The following is an 18388-nucleotide window of genomic DNA, read 5'->3' as shown; positions in this document are numbered from 1 at the left end:
CATGAGTCACGGCTCAGACATCCAGACGTTCATACAAACACGGTTTTACTCGTTAAATACTGCCGGTACATGATCGTCACTGGAGGGTTAGTGTAAGACATGAGGTGAGTTCAGACTGCAGAGGCCCAGAACAGCAGAACTTCATTCACAAACAGACACGTTTAAGCTGCACTTTACATCCGCATGTAATGATGAAGGTTCATAAAGTCCTTTAACAACAACACGTTCAGGCACTTCTCTCTTTCAGACTCTTCTGCATGAACACACGAGGATTAAATGTTAGTAGTTTTTACATTTAAGATTCCAGTTTATGTGCAAAATTTGTCAAATATTATTAAACACATTGTCATAATTTATAGGTTGATTTTTACATTTCGTGCTGTTTGAAATTGGCTGAATATTTAAAGGCATTTCTGTATTTTGGCACATGAAGACTGTAAAACTCTTCTCACAGGGTTTCAGATCAAAGTTCACAACATTTATCAGCCACGAAGACTATTAATGAACCAACACGTGGAATGTTAAAAAACCTGCGTACATATAAAGTTAATGTTGATGTGATCGTTTGAGCTCGTGTAGATTAAATAGATTTCATTTACATCGATAAACAGTTTTACCAACAGGCGGAGCTAAGAGGCTCCTTTAGCTCGCAGCTTGGACAGCAGCATCTCGTTCTTCCGACACTCCTGGAGACACAAACGTGACATCATCAGTGACATCATCATCGTCGTCATCAGTCACACATGAAGGTTCATCGTCAATAAAGTGATCCTTTACTTTCAATCTTTGCTAACCAATAAAATCTATGATCAACTAAACTAATACAGGTATTTTTCACCAGGAGACAAAATATTAAATAACTGGTCACATTTTAATATTTTATCTTATTTATTACGTTTATTTCTCAGGAACAGCACTTATTAAACTTCACTGTTAATATGCCAGAATCAGCCAAGAGGCTAGTTTTCAACTGTGGTCAAGTAATAATCAATATTATTGTAAAAACTTGGTGTATATGGGACAGAAATGATATGTGATATAAAGACGTGTCTCCATCACATGCTGTCCTCAAGAAAGCACTGACAACTTGACTTTTACTGTAAAATGTCTCAACCCATTGTTAAAAAAAGGAATGGATGGTTATCAGATATATAAAATCAATCTTAAACAACATAATTGGACAGGGTTTAAACTGCAATGAGGACAAAAGTACAATTAACTTGAACATCTTTGCATTTCTGACAAAACTTTTAGGCTATATTTTTAGAAACTTAAATTACTGTAAATATGTTTTGTAGCGCCTAAAATTAGAAATCATTTTGCGTTTGATTTAACAGTTATGACTTTCATCCAGTTTATTAGACACATCTAGTGTAAACTACTGAAGTCTAATTGAACAGAAATCCTCTCCATGAAGTTTATAAAGTTCAGTTTCTAGATTAGATCTGCACAAAATGTTACAACATGAACATGCGAGACAATAACAACAACAACAACAACAATACATTTGAGCTTCTCACCTCTTTAAAGTCTTTGACGGTTTTGAAGTAAAGCCTCTGTTTGTCGAGCAGCTCCAGATACTCGTCGTTCAGCTGATCTCTCCTCATCTTGTTCTCCTGCTTCTTCTTCTCCATCTGCTCAAACACACACTGCTGTCAGAACTCTGGGTGGTTCTGCTTCATTACAGCGACTCATGAGTTTCCTGTTCACAGCAGAAGACGACCCAGGCTGGAACACACTGAGGTCTCCCGTCAGCTTTACCTTGATGCGACTCTGTTTGATTCCCTCCACGATTTGCTCCATCTGTCGGAGGAACTGATCTTTGGCTGCTGAAGACGACATCGCCCTGAAGGACGACAGAGCAGCAGATTATTCACCGACCCGACAGCCGGCAGGACGACCGACCTGCAGTCTGTCACAGACACACGACACACAGGTGTGTTTGTACTCACTGTTGGAAGTTGTCGTGAATGGAGTTCAGCAGATTCACCTGCAGACAGAACAGCACGTTTCCTCTCATTAATATCAAGAACATGTGTGTTAGCTGGTGCTGCTAACAGCTGACTGCCGTGTTCACTCACCTCCTTCTCCAGATAAACCTTCTTGTCGTCTAACGTGTTGTACAGAGTGAAGAACTGCTTCGTCTCTTTGTGTGTGGCAGAAACTAAAGAAAGGATCAGCACAGGTTCAATGTCTTTGTTCATCCTATCAGAGACATGTAGAGTCGTTCATTTATGGTTGGAGAACATAAAGACTTTTCCACCTTGGCTGTAGAGCTCGATGAACCTCTTCTGGTACTGGGTCAGCTCGGCCCGGCTCGGCACCTCGTCGATCTTCCTCTGCAGGATGGCGACCTCACGGTTCCTCCGAGCCTGAACACGGCGAAGGAAGGAAAGTTTTATCGGTCACAAAAATCTTACATCCGTTATAATCGAGAGATTCATGTAGTGAAATAATGTTTGTACAGGTTTTTCACACACTTGTGATACTGATGATCAGTTATATAAATTAAAAATGATTTGAGTTCTGACTGAAATATTTTCTGTTTGGCCGAAATCCTCTGTCAGAATCCAGAACAGCAAAACATTTGGAAATGTGCAGAAAAAATGTTTTTATCTACATTTTGTGTTTATTATGCAGAATTTTATCACATTATCATATAAGAATTTAAGTACTGAATCATTATTTTTATCTATTGTATTTTATATTTTTGTTTAACCGACTAGAACAATGTCCCAAAGTTAGTTAGATAATCAAATGTTGTGCTTCTAAACATTTTAACAGAAGTTAAAGTAGCTGCGACATGAACGTAGTTCAGTGAAAACACTTTAAGTAGGAAACAATTTGAATACTATTGAAGAACATTTAAAAACTGGGTCAACACTAAATAATGTCCTCATGCTGGTTTCAGTGGACACTTATCGTCCTCTGACGGTCTTTAACACGTCTGACTGACTTCAACTCTTTTGAGTTCGATGCAAACTGATTTATTTTAAATAAAAACTGTTGGATATGAAGCAGAGAACAAAAAAAACAAAAACAAAAGCCATTAATCTTCAGACCTGATACTGAGGATACGCAGCGAGTTCCTCCCTGAATAAACAGTTTACTTGTTGTATTATTGTCAGAAGTGGCTCTTTGTCTGCTTCTTATCCTCAGCGTGTTATCTGCTGCTGTGACCTGCAGTAACTGTCCACAGAGCTCTGCAGCAGCTTCTTATCTGCCGTGTGTTGTATGAAGCTGTTACCATGAGCAGGCGGATCTTCTGCAGTTTCTCTCTGTCTGTGTTGTACTGTTTGTCGATCAGCTGGTTCCTCTCCTGCGGAAACACAGAGTATTTAAGAAGATTAGAAGATTTGAGTTTTCTCACGATCTTTAAGAAAGCTGAGATAAAACATGTGTTGGATGTTGTATACAGAACATAAATCCACGAGGACGAACCTTCTCCTCGTCTGTATCCTGTCCCGACTCCGTCTTCAGCTCCTCGATGTTCTGCTGCAGACGCACCATCTCCTCCTGACATTGAGACAAGAATTTGAAGGGTGTACTCGGATTATTATGTAGTTACATTATTATTATATATATTATATTACAACAATTATTATCATTTATCATAATTATTGTCGGGACAATATATCATCCAACAGAAAGTAGTTTGAGTGTGTGAGTGTGAGTGTGAGTGTGTGTGTGTGTGTGTGTGTGCGTGCGCTCACTCTGCAGTGTGTGCGAAACTCCTGCTCCTGCTGCTTCAGGTTCTCGTTCATGGCCACCAGAGCTCTCAGCTTCTCCAACAGACTGATCAACACGACAACACTTTATTATTAGACACACTGATCAGAGATCAATCAGAGGTCACAGGTTCAATACTGCTGAAGACTGAACGTCTCAGAGGGCAGAGCTGAGTGTGTCTACAGGTACCAGACACTCGTATTTAATGCTTTTAAAAATCCTTTTCAAAAAGTTTCAACCTAATTTCAGACTGAATTTTTGGACAAACAAGACATTCACATAAAACCCTCGTGTAACTGAAACACACACAACAAACGAACAAATCAACGATGGCAGTGACGTTTTCTCCTCCATGTGTGAAGAGTTTGTAGCTGCAGTTTCTTTCATGAGCCTCAAGAGGTCAGTAAAGGTCCGAGTTACCAACTGCTGCAGAATGAAACACACTGAACCATCATTCAACTTAAACTGCAGATTTGTCTCAGGTTTGTTTGTTTTAAGAGGTTTTATTATTTCATTGTTTAAACTTTTTCTGGCTTCATTCAAACCTTTACACAGAACTGTGGACTATAATGAGACTTAATGAGTGTATCGGTCGGTCTCCTTCACGTACCTGAAGCAGTAAATCCCTTGTTTGTTTGATGAGATGTCACTAATATGATTCTTTGAACTTTACTTCAACAAATCTGATAACAAGCAGGCAGCTTCTGGGGATGACGGAGGAAACATCATCCTGAAGTCAGAGACCGTTTGTGTCCACTCACCTGCTGTCCGCCTGCTCCTCCATCTCGTCTAAAGACTTCAGCTCTTTGTCCAGTTTCTCTGACTGCTCTGTAGCCTGTGAAGACACATCTTCCATTTATAAATGTCTCCTGATGTTCAAATGAATGATTCAGCTGCCTGTGAAACAGTTCAGTCCCTCAAAAACAACACGGATCAGTCGGTCTTCACACTGAAGACACTGTTTCGTGTGTCTGCTGGTATAAAAACAAGTATTAAGCTTCGCCTCACCTCCATCAGGTTTCTCTTGGCCTCGTCAGATCCTTTCTTCACCTCTGCATGTTTGGCTTGTATCTGTCAAAACAGTACAGAAATACTTGTTAGTGAAAGTTATGACCCCTCTCAGGTCACTGCTGTAAATCACAGCTCACTTAATTTTACAAACACCATTTCAGCTCTAATTAAGACACTATGAAGGGGTCCATTTTGTGTCCGATCAGTGGTCTGCAGTGTTTATCTCCACCTGTTAGCATCGGATCAGTGTGCCAGGTACCTCAACAGAACAATAGGGTATCGAGCCGTTCTTCTTCTGGTTGCTCATGAAAACAAAAATAATCGTGACAAACTGAACCGGTTGGTGGAAAGAAGGCTGAGGAGAGGTTATAAATGCTGATGCTGCATTAAAACTAATAAATACATTTTAAGAAACTTTTACATATTGGTTTCTGTAAAGCCACCAACAAAGTCCTGTATGGACTTCACACTGGTTGTAATGAAGTGTTTGACACGGTGTGGTGTGGTGGACTGTCGGCCCTCTGACCTCCTCCAGCTGTTTCGTCTTCTGTTGGATCTGTTTGTTGAGTGACGCCAGCGCTCGGCGGTGCTGCTGCAGCGGCCCGTAACGCTCTGAACGCTCCTCTGACGACAGCTCCGACTGCTGCAGGGACACACGGGACAGAAAATATATTACAACTAGGATAACAGCAGAGAAAAAAGGTGAGCTAGAAGCTGTTGAACAGGCGGCTGTGTTGTGTAAACGCCTCTACAGATATCTGAAGCAGCACCACAACACACCACACTGATGTTCTGCACCAACGGTTTTATTTCATGTTTTAATTTTACGAGCTTCTCTTCTCTTTGGATCCATATTATCTCTGGTAAACTTCCCAGCAGCTCTACTGTGAAAGTGTGTCGACTGTTTCTCACCTTCTCAGCGTACTCGGAGGCGATCTGTTTGATCTCCTCAGACTGAAGTCCAACTATCTGACCCACCGCGCTCGCCGTCAGCTTCCCCTGCACAAACACGCATCACGGTCAAACACACATTAATGTACAATTCACACGACTGTCTGTAGCCATTTAGTCGTTTATAGTTTATAGTTGATGCATCCCTACAAAGAGATAAAGAAACTAAAATTGGAGTTAAAAAAATATGAAGACATGAAGAAGAGGAGCTTAGGGTTCATATTTTATACCTCTTCATTCACCATGGCAGCCATGCTGGTCATCAGAGTTTTGATTCTCATCTAGAAGAAAAAAAACACCAGAATTACATCAGTTTAAAACAGGAAGTTCAAGAAAGTGAAGTTTATTTGTAGAGCACAATGTCGTACAGCAAAGTGGCAGGAGAAGGTGGAAAGTAAGTAACAACTTAACATAGTAAATACAGCGTAAACACATGTGTAACTCTGGGTTTTCAAAGGATTAATAAAATGACAACAGATTTAATGGAGCAACAAACAAATGCAGGTTCAATAAATTCTCACAACTTTAGTAATAAAACTGGCTGTTAAAGGTGAGACATTAGAAAATCAGTTGGTCGTTTGACTCCACAACCAACAACTTCCCTCCAGAATCACTGAACAGATACGCAAAAGAAAAGGGGTTTTTCCAAAGTTGATACCGATTATCAGTAATCAAAGATACTGATAACTGATATTTGGATCCGATATAAAAATAAAAATCCTGACTATCAGCTCGACATTTGGCTGAGTGAACAATCAGTCTATCCCTAAGAAAGTCAAGTAAAATAAAAAGAATTGACTTAAGTCTCAACGCTTCAGTTGATTTCCTGCGGTTTATGTTTTACATGGCAAGTAAGACACTTTTCAACTGCAATAATATTTTTGAATCATAATAAATATCTGACTGATTTTAGGTGTATTTCTTGTCTGTATTTCTAATAATTGTATCTCTGTCTTCCATGTTTAAACTCTCACCTCCTCCGCTGCCTGCAGGTCTTCTTCCTCCGACACCTCCGACATCCCAGGCGGCGCCGCCTGAGAGCCGCCGGCCTGCGAGGCTTTCTTCTCATCCACCTTCAGGAGGGAGAGAGAGGACGGAGGAGATGAAGATGGAGAAAAGGAGGAGTAACTAAATGAAGCTTCACTCTCTGAGAAACAGAGGAATCGGTCAAACACCCACCTTGTCTTGTTTGGACTGTTTGCTGAATCCATATCGCCTGGAGAGAAAAAGAACAAACACTCTTCTGTGACTGAACCAAAGTGAGAAAATCAAGTAAGAATTCAAACCCACCATGCCACATTACAACATCACACAACAAACAGCAGGAAACCAGCCGCCTCAGGACTCAACCGTCTGGCTGAATAAATAAAAAGTGCATCACAGCAGCACCACAGTTTGCATCCATCATGCCTCAAACATGTGAGAGCTGCTTACATAACACAAACACAGAGCTGTGAGGAAACAAGCTGCACACCATCAGACATTCACTGTACTTACAGGAGGAAATCTGACACTCTAGTACACGAGTGGAGACGGATGGATGGAAAAACAACATGTCAGACAGATGAGACATGAGATGTGTGGGTTAAAGAGTACAGCAGCACATGACTGAGGATCAGGTCAAAGGTCAACAAGGGATGAGGGCAACACATGTCTGTTGTCATATTTTATGACATCTTTAATATAAAGGGATTCATTGGATTGAATAGAGCAGCGAGCAGATACATACAATTTACTTTTTCTTGTGACAACTTGATTTTTCTGTTTTTGTGGTGATATAAATAATTGATGTTGCTCCTAAACGTCCTCCAGCCCTCTGAGTGCGTCAGCAAAATCATCTTTAAAAGTGACTAAACTCCAGTAAACATGGTGTGAAGCAGAATATTTTGGTAGATTAAATCATTTTGTGAATATTGTAAATACAGGTTTAAACAGAATAATTAGAAATGGAGAAAGAAAGTCAATATTATGAATAAAGCGTTGAAGCTTCAATTTATTAGGTAGAGTCCTACAAGGGACTTTTTACTAACTATTTAGAGAAAGACCTCATTTTCCATCATGGAGCATCAGAAACAACCATAAGTGAAGCTCACATGCTTCTTGGTTCACCAGAACAACATGCAAAGAGAAGTTAAAGCACACGAGGGCTCTGGGTGTGTTGATTAACAGCGAGAAAGACCAATCCGTTTTTGTGCAAGCTTCACTGAAACATTGAGCAGGATGTCGGCGCTCTGCTGGGACTGATGGGGTTAAAGACCGTGACTCGTGCTGAAAGGAGCAGCTCGTGTTACAGCTTCCTCTTTGAGAAAACACAAACAGACGCTGTGGAAAGTTTGTCTACACGCACATCGTTCAAAGACTGCTTACTAAGTGGACTGTGTTTACATTCATGATACATGGAAATGTCAATAACCAACATGGACGTCTCGAAGAGGGGAAGTCTTACCTGCCGTACTCCAGCAGAGTGGAGTGAACTCTGGACTCCTCGTCCAGCAGCTCTCCTGCGTCTCTCTGCCTCCTGTACTTCCTCTGAGGTTTGTACACTTCCTGCAGAACAACACAGCGTTCGTTCAGGTTTAAGAGTTTATATTCAGTAGAAAGAGAAAGTAACAGATCAGCTGGACATGGAGCTGCCTGATGGAGCTGTGACTCACCAACACATCCAGAACCGCCCTCACAGCTTTGTCTTTCCTCTGGAGAAACTCTTCATCCTGGACCACAAAGATTCAGACATGTCAGCACTCACACCTCTGTTCCAACATTGCTGAGCTTATGAAACTGCTAAACTTAAAATGTAGTTGTCCTTCACTCCACCAACCACTGCGACCGAGCTGTGTCTCTGGTAGTGAACTGTTACCTCTGGGAGTTTGTGGGTCTTGTTGAACTGAGAGATGGAGTACGCTCTCACATAGTCGCCCATCTCCTCTCTCGTCTCTATGGCTCTCTTCACCAGCCACTGACCGGAGACACAACAACACAGTTCATCAGACACAAGTAACACGACTCGGTACAGCACAGACTTCCACACACACCGAGTCAGCCTCCAGCTGAGCCTGTCGTTTTCACGTGTTAATGAGCTGATAATGAAGTCCTGCGGTGAGTTAAGGTGGAAATCACAGATCCAGATCTCATCAGGTGACACAAATGACGTCTTTGTCTGATGGAGAAATATTACTTCTTTTAAATGCTGTGAACAAACACAGGATGAGTCTCTGCGTCTCAGGTCAGGGTGAATCCTCTCACCTGTATCACGGGGAAAATGTGGATAAAATCCAGCCCCTGGATCTGATGAGGCTCCAGACGATGAGGACACTTCATCTTCGGGAGCACAGACACGATTTTCTCCGTCAGAGCTCTGCAGAGAGACAGAAACTCATCACTGATCGAAACAAGCTTTACTCTACAGTGATGGCAGCCGCAACACTACGTCACTACAAAACCAATAAGAACGATGGCAAATACTATCTTAAACTGACAACTTGTTTTATTAGCCACTAATAAGAACAGAGAAGAAGTAAAACAAGATGTTGATGAAGGTTCTCAGTCATCCAGCTCATGGTAAATTGAAGTGCTGTATCGTAGGCAACTGGACTTGTTTCAGCTTCTTGAAGACGTTTCATCTCTCATCCAAGACCGGCTGGTTGAGTCAACGACCCACAAGTGGCCCTAACGACTCCGTAAGGACACTCCCACACAGAGTTTGAGAGCCTGCCAACTCCCCTCCAGTTAGTTAGAACTGAAGAAGCCTCTTGGATGAGAGATGAACGTCTTCAAGAAACTGAACCAAGTCCAGCTGCCTACGATACAACACTTAGAAATAGAAGAAGAGGAAAAAGAAGAAGAAGAGCAGCATGTTGTCGTGCTCATGATGTCAAAATGCTGCGCTGCCCCTGGGTAGAGCCACCCAGTGTAGACTAGAGAGCCAAACATGTTGTCGCTGGTGTGAATGTTTTTTTTTTCCTGTTTCAGTGGAAGACGACACAACTGCAATTTGCAACACGTGTTAAGAGAGACAGGAAAATGTCTAAGCATTAACACAAATAACACAAATCTCATCAGAGCTGTGAAATATTAAATCAGCCTTTCGTACTCAGGAACCAGATGAAACTACAAACTTACATTTTCTGGCCAATGGTTGAGTTTTCTTGGAAAAGCAGGTCGACGTCGATGTCAAAGTTGCATGTGGTGATGCACCAGGTCATACCACCGACCACCTGAGGAGGAGGAACAAGGAGACAAGAACAACGAGGGAGAAAGTCGTGATAAAATAACATTTTCTACTGTGTGAAGCTTCCTGAGCCTGAAGATTTATCTGCACGCCAGTTCACAGTTTAGTGAAACTTGACCAGCACTGCCTCCGTCTGTGGATCCTGCGTGTTACCTTGTCAAAAGGCGACAGTCCTTTGATTCTTGCTCTGAAGTATCCAGCAGCCAGCAGCAGCTCCAGGATCTCTGCCAGCTTAACGCTCTGCTCTTCATCCTCTCGGGTCTCCACCTGGGAATCAAACACACACCATCATCCTCATCATATGTAGAAAACCAGTGTGGGCATATGGGCTGCTGACGTGCTCTCGAGCAAGACACAGCTGCAGAGATGGCGCTTTATAACTCAGGTAGCTGATGTCAGGGTGGGAAAATTAGCCCCAGCAAAATACTAATACAATATTAAAGTAAATGGCAGATTTTAAACTACATATCTATCCGTCTGTGGCTGCTAGAGGCTCACATTAGCATCATATCCCTCCCTAAGTCAGCTAATGTGTGAGGAGGAAGGAACAACATGTGAAAACATCGACATGTTCTTCAAACTGTTCTTGGACTTTCTGCTGAGCCGCTACAACTGTTCAGTGACAGAAACGTTTCATTTCAGCCGTTATAAGCTAGTTTCCAGACGTTCACTCGGCGGTTAGCTAGCTAGCACCGCAGCTATTTGCCGCCATACATCGTTGTGTGCAGTTTTTACAGTTGACTTCTGTCCGCGGTGCTGAGAGGAAGATAAAAGGTCTCTTCACCTGGATGAGGTTGCCGTCTTGGTCGTACTGCGCTCCTATTTTAGAGCCAGTTCTCACTCTGTGGAAAACAGACGAAGCCGCCGCCGCCATGTTGGCCGGAAGTGTTGATGACGGATCACATGACGGAGGCACGTGACGCGCTGGTATTTATTGTTATTTACGCCTGATGTTGACCGCGAATACACAAAGAAACAAGAGTTATAACGTTTTAATGATCCTCTCTGGTGTTTCAGACATGATGTGTGTTTTTATGTGATGCGAGGAGCACAAACGTGTCGACAACACAAAATGTAAGCGCGCTGTCCACCAGCAGGGGGCGCAGCGGGCTCACTGAAAACAGCTGCCAAACAGACCCGAAGAAGAAACACAGTTGTTTTTATTATTACATTATGAATATTGTCATATTTACATTATTATTTATGTGTTATCTTAATTTTATAAATTATGTTTTACTCAGCTTCATTTTATATTTTGCTTTTATTTTATTGTAATGTTTTTTTATGTTACATTTTCTTTTGTCTATGTGTTAATGTTCTATAATTAACACTAAGTAACGTTTTTAATGTACACAATTAAAATAATTAACATTATAATTAACATAATTTTATTTACATTATTATTTTCGTATTATTTTCATAAGAAACTTATGTCTTGCTCAGCTTTATTTTATATTCATACCCTTTTGTACTTTTGTACTTTTTCTTTTTATATTCCATATTCGTTTGTCTCTGTGTTAATGTTTCATGTCTGTGATGTGGTATCTGTTCATTATAGAAGAACTAATGATATAAATCTTACAGTTTATTACAAAATAAAGTGAAAGAAATACAGTTATGCACATATATCATCCTTGCAACACATATTATACAAACTCAAAGTCAACATTTCATTTTTACATTTTAAAAATCATGTATATATTTTAAACACAGATTAATTTGACACATTTTTCACTGTGCATTTTTCTATTTAAATGATTCTTAAATTTTGCTGTGATTGACTTTTTTTTCCTTTTCTTTTACTATGTCTATTGTTATACACCAAAATACAATGGAAAATTCCTATTATGGGACAACATGTATAGTATGTAGCATGTATATGGTCTTCATTATTTTCATATTATTTTTCTAGTATTGTATTTTTGTCTTGTTTAATGATCATCAATAATTAAATCACTTCTTTTTCTCTGCGTCTGACTGTAACAACTCATTTTTGGAAGTATTTAGTTTTATTGTTTGGTTTGATAGACTTATTGTAAACTTTTATATAGATTATTTCATCAAACCAAATTCATCAGAGTCTGGAATAGCTCCAACTGTTTTTGGTGGACTTAATTTAGCTATTTATTCAATTTTTAAGTATTTAAGAATAAACATCGTGGTAGAAAAGCGTCTATAACATCCAGGCTTTGAATAAAATGATGTGATCTATAATCAGTTGCAGTTTAAAGCAAGAATGAAACTCATGACATATGTTTTGTTTGGTATATTTTAAAAAACATACACATTTACACATTTTCTACTGTCTTACATATTGTTATTCAAACCATACCAACTAATTAATAAATAATAATCGAGCTTATTTTGTTATCAGTTATTGTTATTCAGAGATATTTTACACTCTGTCGTTGTAATCTTTTATTTTTTAGCTGTTTCAATAAACCCTGTTATGTAGTCTCTGTTCATTATAGAAGAAATAAAGGTGGAAATCATACATTAAAAAAAATAATAATAAAGTTAAAGAAATACATACAGGAACATAAATAATCCATCCAGGTCATTATTCTACCAATTTACCGTCAATACATAATTTAAAAATGTTAAAAACATGTTTATATTTTAAATAATGTTTCACTGTGTTGTCTATTTCATCTTATGTATTGTTATTTAATCTATACCGACTAATCAATAAATACTAAGCCTGGCTTGTGGTCAGTTATTGTTATTCAGAGATATTTTACACTCTGTCGTTGTAATCTTGTGTTTTTAGCTGAAGAAGAAGAAGAAGAATTTTACGACAGTGCCGCTCACGTTCTGTTTTACGACAGCGGCTCGCTTTACGTCACACGTGTGTACAGTCGTCTCCTCTCCGCCGCGGTGGTGTTTACTCCAACATGGCCAAAGCTTCTAAGAGGAAAGCGAGTAAAAAGAGCGAGAAGAAGCGCTCGGAGCTGACGGAGGAGAGGCCGGAGGTGATGTACGATGATGGAGAATTAAACGAAGACGATGAAAACATCACGAGCGAGGAGGAGGAAGAGGAGGAAGATGAACGAAAACACCAGAAGCTGCTGGAGGCGATCAGCTCTCTGGGAGCTAAGAGGAAGAAGACCCTGGGGGAGAGGTCCGAGGCGGCCGTGCAGATGTCCGAGTTCACCGTCACCGCGAAGGGTGAGGGGGACCGGGTGGACCTGTCGGACCTGATCGGCTCCATCGAGAAAACCCCCGGTGTGAACTCCAAGACCAAGAAGCAGCTGAAGAACCTGCAGAAAGGCACCAGGACCATCGAGAGCCCTCTGAGCCGGCAGGAGACCGACAGGATCCAGAGGGATGTGGCTTTTCAGAAGGCGGCCACGGAGGTGACCAAGTGGAAGGGCATCATCAAGCAGAACCAGAGAGCCGAGCAGCTGGTCTTCCCCCTGAACCAGGAGCCCTCCGGACCCAAACCCATAGAGAGGGTGGTGACCAGCTGGAAGGCTCGCACCCCGCTGGAGGAGGAGATCTTCTCCCTGCTGCACGCCAACAAGCAGCCCATCCACGACCCCATCCTGACCCCAGCGGAGGAGGCGTCCATGAGGGCGATGAGCCTGGAGGAGGCGAAGATCCGCCGAGCTGAGCTCCAAAAAGCCCGGGCCCTGCAGTCCTACTACGAGGCCAAGGCCCGCAGAGCGAGGAAGATCAAGAGCAAAGCCTACCACAAAGTCCACAACAAGGCCAAACGTAAAGAGTTCCTGAAGCAGTTCGACGAGATGGTGAAGACGGACCCGGCCGCCGCCCTGGAGGAGCTGAACAAGATAGAGCTGTCCCGGATGCAGGAGAGGATGTCGCTGAAGCACCAGAACAGCGGCAAGTGGGCCAAGTCCAAGGTCATCATGGCCAAATACGACCTGGGCGCTCGAAAGGCCATGCAGCAGCAGCTGGAGGTCAACAAGGACCTGACGCAGAAGCTGGTGACCTCGCTGAACGCTGAGGAAGAGGAGGAGGAGGAGGAGGAAGGAGGCGACGCAGAGGTGCTGCCTGACTTTGTGAACGACGCAGAGCAGGGAGTGGACCCCTCAAACCCCTGGATGAGAGGGAAGCTCTCTGAAGACCCCACAGAGAAGGAGATGATTGTGGATCTGACAGCCGAGGAGGAGCCGGGAGCAGCTGAGGAAGAGGAGGAGGAAGAGGAGGAGGTGAAGGAACCAGAAGAGGAAGTGCTGCTCAGAGAGTTTGAGAACAGGAGGAAGCAGCGTCAGGCGCAGGAGGCTGAGGCTCAGATCACTGTGGAGGATGATGATGAAGAGGAGGAGGAGGAGAATAAAGCTGCAGACGAAGAGGAAGAGGAGCTGTCACAGTTCACGAGTCTCTTCAGAGAGAAAGCCGAGGAAGCAGCAGACATCACGGACACGTCAGCTCAGCTGGAGGAAGGTCTGACGAGGATCAGGACTCTGGAGGACGTGGAGCTCCTCAGTCAGGAGGAAGAAGCCGCCGATGAAGCTCCTCTTCCTCCTCCGCCTGCAGAAAACCCCCCACCTGCAGCTCAGAAACAGCAAGCAGGAAAAACCAGGAAGAGGAAGAGAGGCATCGAGCTGAAAGAAGTCCTCACCAAGGCGACGAAAGTCATCCAGGTCCCTCTGGCTCCGACCGTCGAGGACGCCGACGAGCAGCTGGACCAGAGGGGGCTCATCAAGGAGGCCTTCGCCGGAGACGATGTCGTCGCCGACTTCCTGAAGGACAAGAGGAAGCAGGAGGACGCAGGGAAGCCGAAGGTGGTGGACCTGACGCTGCCCGGGTGGGGCGAGTGGGGAGGGATAGGCCTGAAGCCCCCCCGCAGCAAGCGCAAGAGGTTCAGGATGAAGGTGGCGCCGCCTCCACCCAGGAAGGACCAGCACCTGCCCAGCGTCATCATCTCAGAGAGCAGGAACAGCTCCGTCAAACTCCACCAGGTGAACTCGCTGCCCTTCCCCTTCCAGAACCACTCACAGTTCGAGAGCATCATCCGCTCTCCGCTGGGCCGCACCTGGAACACCGAGAGGACCGTTAAAAAGAACATCAAGCCCAGGGTGGTGACGCAGATGGGCGCCATCATCGAGCCGATGGCGCGGGAGGAGCTGCTGAAGGACAAGAGGCCGGCGGCTGCTGGGAGAGGACGCCGAGGTGTGGACTCACAGAGGACAAACATTAGAGACAAACGAGCAGAGAAATGACTTCAGCAGGTTCTGTTCTGCTGGTTCTGTGTGATGATCACTTCTCTTTCATCCATGTGAGAATATTTCAGCATCTAGAGAGATCAAGTCGTGTGTTTCTGGAGCTTTTCATGTCAAATATTTGATATTAAAATCTGTCAAGTCAAAATATAAAAAGTCACTGAAATATTTTGAATAAAGTCGACTGTTGGATTTAAAGTCGGTGGTTATTTTTGTATTTTACTGAAGAAATTAGGAAACAAGGATTTTAGATTGTTGGATTATCGTCTAAATGTTAAAGAGTCTAAATATTTCCCAGAGCTCAAAGTGTGACGTCTTTAAATGTCTTCATTTGTCCGACCAACAGTCCAAAACTCAAACTCAGCAGCAGATCATCACATTTAACAGACAGTGAAACGACTAAGTGATTAGCTGAACGGCTGCAAAATAGTTTTCTTTCAACTGATCGATTAATCGAGCTGCTGAGAAGTTTTATTATAACTCAGATAACTGATGTCTGACGGAGGCAGCGGGGAGAAAAATGTCTGGAACTGTCCTTTATTATCACCTTTACACTGTTGAAACTAGTGTGTGTGTGTGTGATCAGTTTTCTTTGATCACGTGAGAATATTTCAGTATTTAAAGAAATGAAATAAGTGTTGAACTCGTCTTTTTGGAGCTCTACATGTCACATATCTGACTAATAACCTCATCACACTGTCACAGTCTCTTTCACTGACGGCTGTTTTCTCTCTCACACATTTTATCTTTACCAAAACTGCTGATCCTGTGATTCAAAGTTGCAGTTGGTCAAATTGCGATTTGAAAAGCGTCTCGACTGATCGTGCAACCGTACAACTTTCTGTACAGATTAGACTGATGGAATATAGTTTGAGTGACAGACGGGACTTTATTTATTCTGTACCAGAGAACTCGACTCTACAGCAACATGACAGTAACGTAAGAATAAAACACTGAACTACAACAGACTGATAATAAAAAGTGTTAAAGAAATAAATGAGACAAAAATAAAATACAATAAATTTAGATAAATAAGTAAACTTCAATAAAAGCTAATGTGCTACAGAGAAGCAGGGTGATATTGCATAAGATCAGGGATGTTAATGATTAATAATTAATCACTGTTAAGAACTTAACTGATTAAAAATGTATTAATCAACAATCAGAGATGGGAACGAATACATCTACAAGTATCTTTCATCAAAATACAGTAAACACATCAGTGTCAGCTGGAGTTTGTCGAGCCAGTTGTCAGTATTTTGTGACATGAAGGTGAACTTTCCTTCTCTACTTATTTTGTGTTGTTAATTTTATCATCAGGTCGACTCTGATGTCACATCGAACGCAGATCATGTCAACGTTAAAACCATCTTCTGCTCGTATAAACAGGTTTCATGATTATAATGCATTAATTTATTCTCAACATTATAACCTGAGAACAAAAACTGAATCAATAATTATTTTCTAGATTCAGTGTTTTTCATTTCTTAGAGTTTTTATTACACTAAGTTATGTTGTCAAACACAAACGTCCTGCTGCATAGACACATTATTTCACTAATATTAACTCGAGCTCAGTGTTTGTTTCTGGTATTTTTTATTTTCCTTATTTGCAGTGTGTCAATTAAAACCAAAAATGATCTCCAACACTGCAAAAATTAATCTTAATAAAAGAAATACATTCTTGTTTGAGATGAGACAAGTGACATTTATTGACTGATATGATTTTGATTTACATATAAGATCATTTCACTTCAGGTCTGACGTTTTTTCTGTCTCTGACTTAAATTCTGAGATTAAAGTCAGAACTCAAACATTATTTTCCTGTGGCCCTCGTCTTCTTCTGTAGTTTTATTTAAAAATCAAATAAATAATAAAGACAATCAATGAAAAATCAACACGGGCAGATTTTTCAGCATTTTTTCTTTAAAACTTTACACAAGATACGTCGAGTTTCTCCAAGTTTGTTTAAATGTTCTTTCTCCCTCTTCGACTCCGACCCACCGAGGAGGACGAGGCTCAACTGAAACATAAACTGAAAATGTGATAAATTGTTATAAATCAGGAGAAATGGCAAGTATGGGGAGAGTCGATAATGACAAAATGTTCATTTTTAAGAGATTTTTAGAGTTATTCCTTTAAATATTAATAGAATTTTGAAAAGGCCCAGAATAGACCTCATCACTGTTTAGGTGCTGATCTGGATAAAGGGACAGATCCAGGTATTTTTCTCACTTTCTTTAAGATTTTTAACATTTTCTTTAATTTCTCAGGGACTGATACATGGATCTTAATGGAAGAAGCCTTGACGTGGATGTGTTTTTATGATCATGTACCTCGTATCTAGTTAAAAATAACTCAAAGACAAAATTACTTTTCAAGACAAGTCAAAGGATCCATTTATACTCAACAAGATTTGGATTTTCAATCTGAATGTAAGATTAAACACTCGACCCGCTCTCCAGTTCTTCACAGTGTACCTGAGTCTTTTTTACATCGTGCAGGAGCGAGCCATGTAACTGAAGCCTGTGTGAATGATGTGAGGAGCTACCTGCAGCCTGAGAGTCAGAGTCACCGTGAGGAGTCGAGCGTCGTGCAGCAGCAGCGTTTTACAAGTGTGTGCTTCACTTCCTCCCTCTCTCCTTTCTCTGTTGATTTTCAATACATTTGTAAGGCCGTGCAGCAGCGGCTAAAAGAAAAAGCCATTTCAGTTGGGTTAAACCTTCACACATGGGTGAGAGTGCATGCTTTGGCACCTGACGTCTCTGTATTTCACGTGATAGACACTCTATTAAAGCGGGGGATCCTGTAATGGACTATGCATCAGTTCAGGTAATGGTTGTCAGGCTGAGTGCCCGAGAGGCAGCAGAGAATTCCATTAGAAAACCTTATAGTTACTAAATCAGTCATTCTGCAGCGTCCTCTCTATTGAACCTCCTCTTTGGGGCAATTACTACAGCTTCATACAGCTCTGAGCAGAGAGGAGAGCCGGGCCTTGGACTCAGCGCTGCCCGCTGGACTGAAACCAGATCAGACACTCATCCTCACTCAGATATATGAAGGCTGCTGCCGCCCTAAATCACAGCGCTGCAGCTGCAGCCTCCATGATGGACCATGTTGTTCTCCATAATGTCCGTCTGTGAGACACGCTTAAATATTAGTTCTGGGATGAAGGAGCTTTTACCTCATTGGTCGACTGTGAAGCAACGACGATGAGTATTATTTTTCTGTGAGTGTGAGATGTTTTCTGACTGTTTAAAGGGACATTTCACTCAGTAAAACCC

General features: G+C 41.9%; 2 protein-coding genes across 3 annotated transcripts; one reads left to right on the top strand and one right to left on the bottom strand.

Annotated features, from left to right (window-relative positions):
* Positions 1-24: 24 nt before the first annotated feature.
* ccdc93 (CCC complex scaffolding subunit CCDC93) lies at positions 25-10941 on the bottom strand. Of its 2 annotated transcripts, XM_084362187.1 has the most exons (24): positions 10704-10941; positions 10073-10186; positions 9811-9905; positions 8935-9046; positions 8549-8647; positions 8346-8402; positions 8138-8238; positions 6871-6907; positions 6666-6764; positions 5922-5972; positions 5653-5739; positions 5267-5383; positions 4738-4800; positions 4491-4564; positions 3714-3795; positions 3442-3516; positions 3248-3319; positions 2264-2372; positions 2082-2164; positions 1953-1990; positions 1762-1846; positions 1521-1634; positions 600-686; positions 25-253 (listed from the first exon to the last, which is right to left on the bottom strand). In XM_084362187.1, exons 1-23 carry the CDS (start codon positions 10791-10793, stop codon positions 630-632), a joined length of 1911 nt encoding a protein of 636 aa, XP_084218313.1. In that variant the 5' UTR covers positions 10794-10941; the 3' UTR covers positions 25-253; positions 600-629. The 2 variants fall into 2 exon arrangements, with proteins under 2 accessions (XP_084218313.1, XP_084218312.1); XM_084362186.1 differs by having other exon boundaries at positions 25-686; positions 10704-10940.
* A 1805-nt stretch (positions 10942-12746) lies between these two features.
* Positions 12747-15303, top strand: LOC311262630 (U3 small nucleolar RNA-associated protein 14 homolog A). The gene has a single exon (XM_084362185.1). The coding sequence runs from the start codon at positions 12814-12816 to the stop codon at positions 15103-15105; it is 2292 nt and encodes a 763-aa protein (XP_084218311.1). The 5' UTR covers positions 12747-12813; the 3' UTR covers positions 15106-15303.
* Positions 15304-18388: the final 3085 nt, after the last annotated feature.

The sequence above is a fragment of the Pagrus pagrus genome (assembly GCF_965226575.1).
Source record: "Pagrus pagrus genome assembly, chromosome: 9".
NCBI classification, from domain to species: Eukaryota; Metazoa; Chordata; class Actinopteri; order Spariformes; family Sparidae; genus Pagrus; species Pagrus pagrus.
The sequence above is the reverse complement of the archived record's forward strand: the minus strand, read 5'-3'. Positions and strand labels throughout refer to the sequence as shown.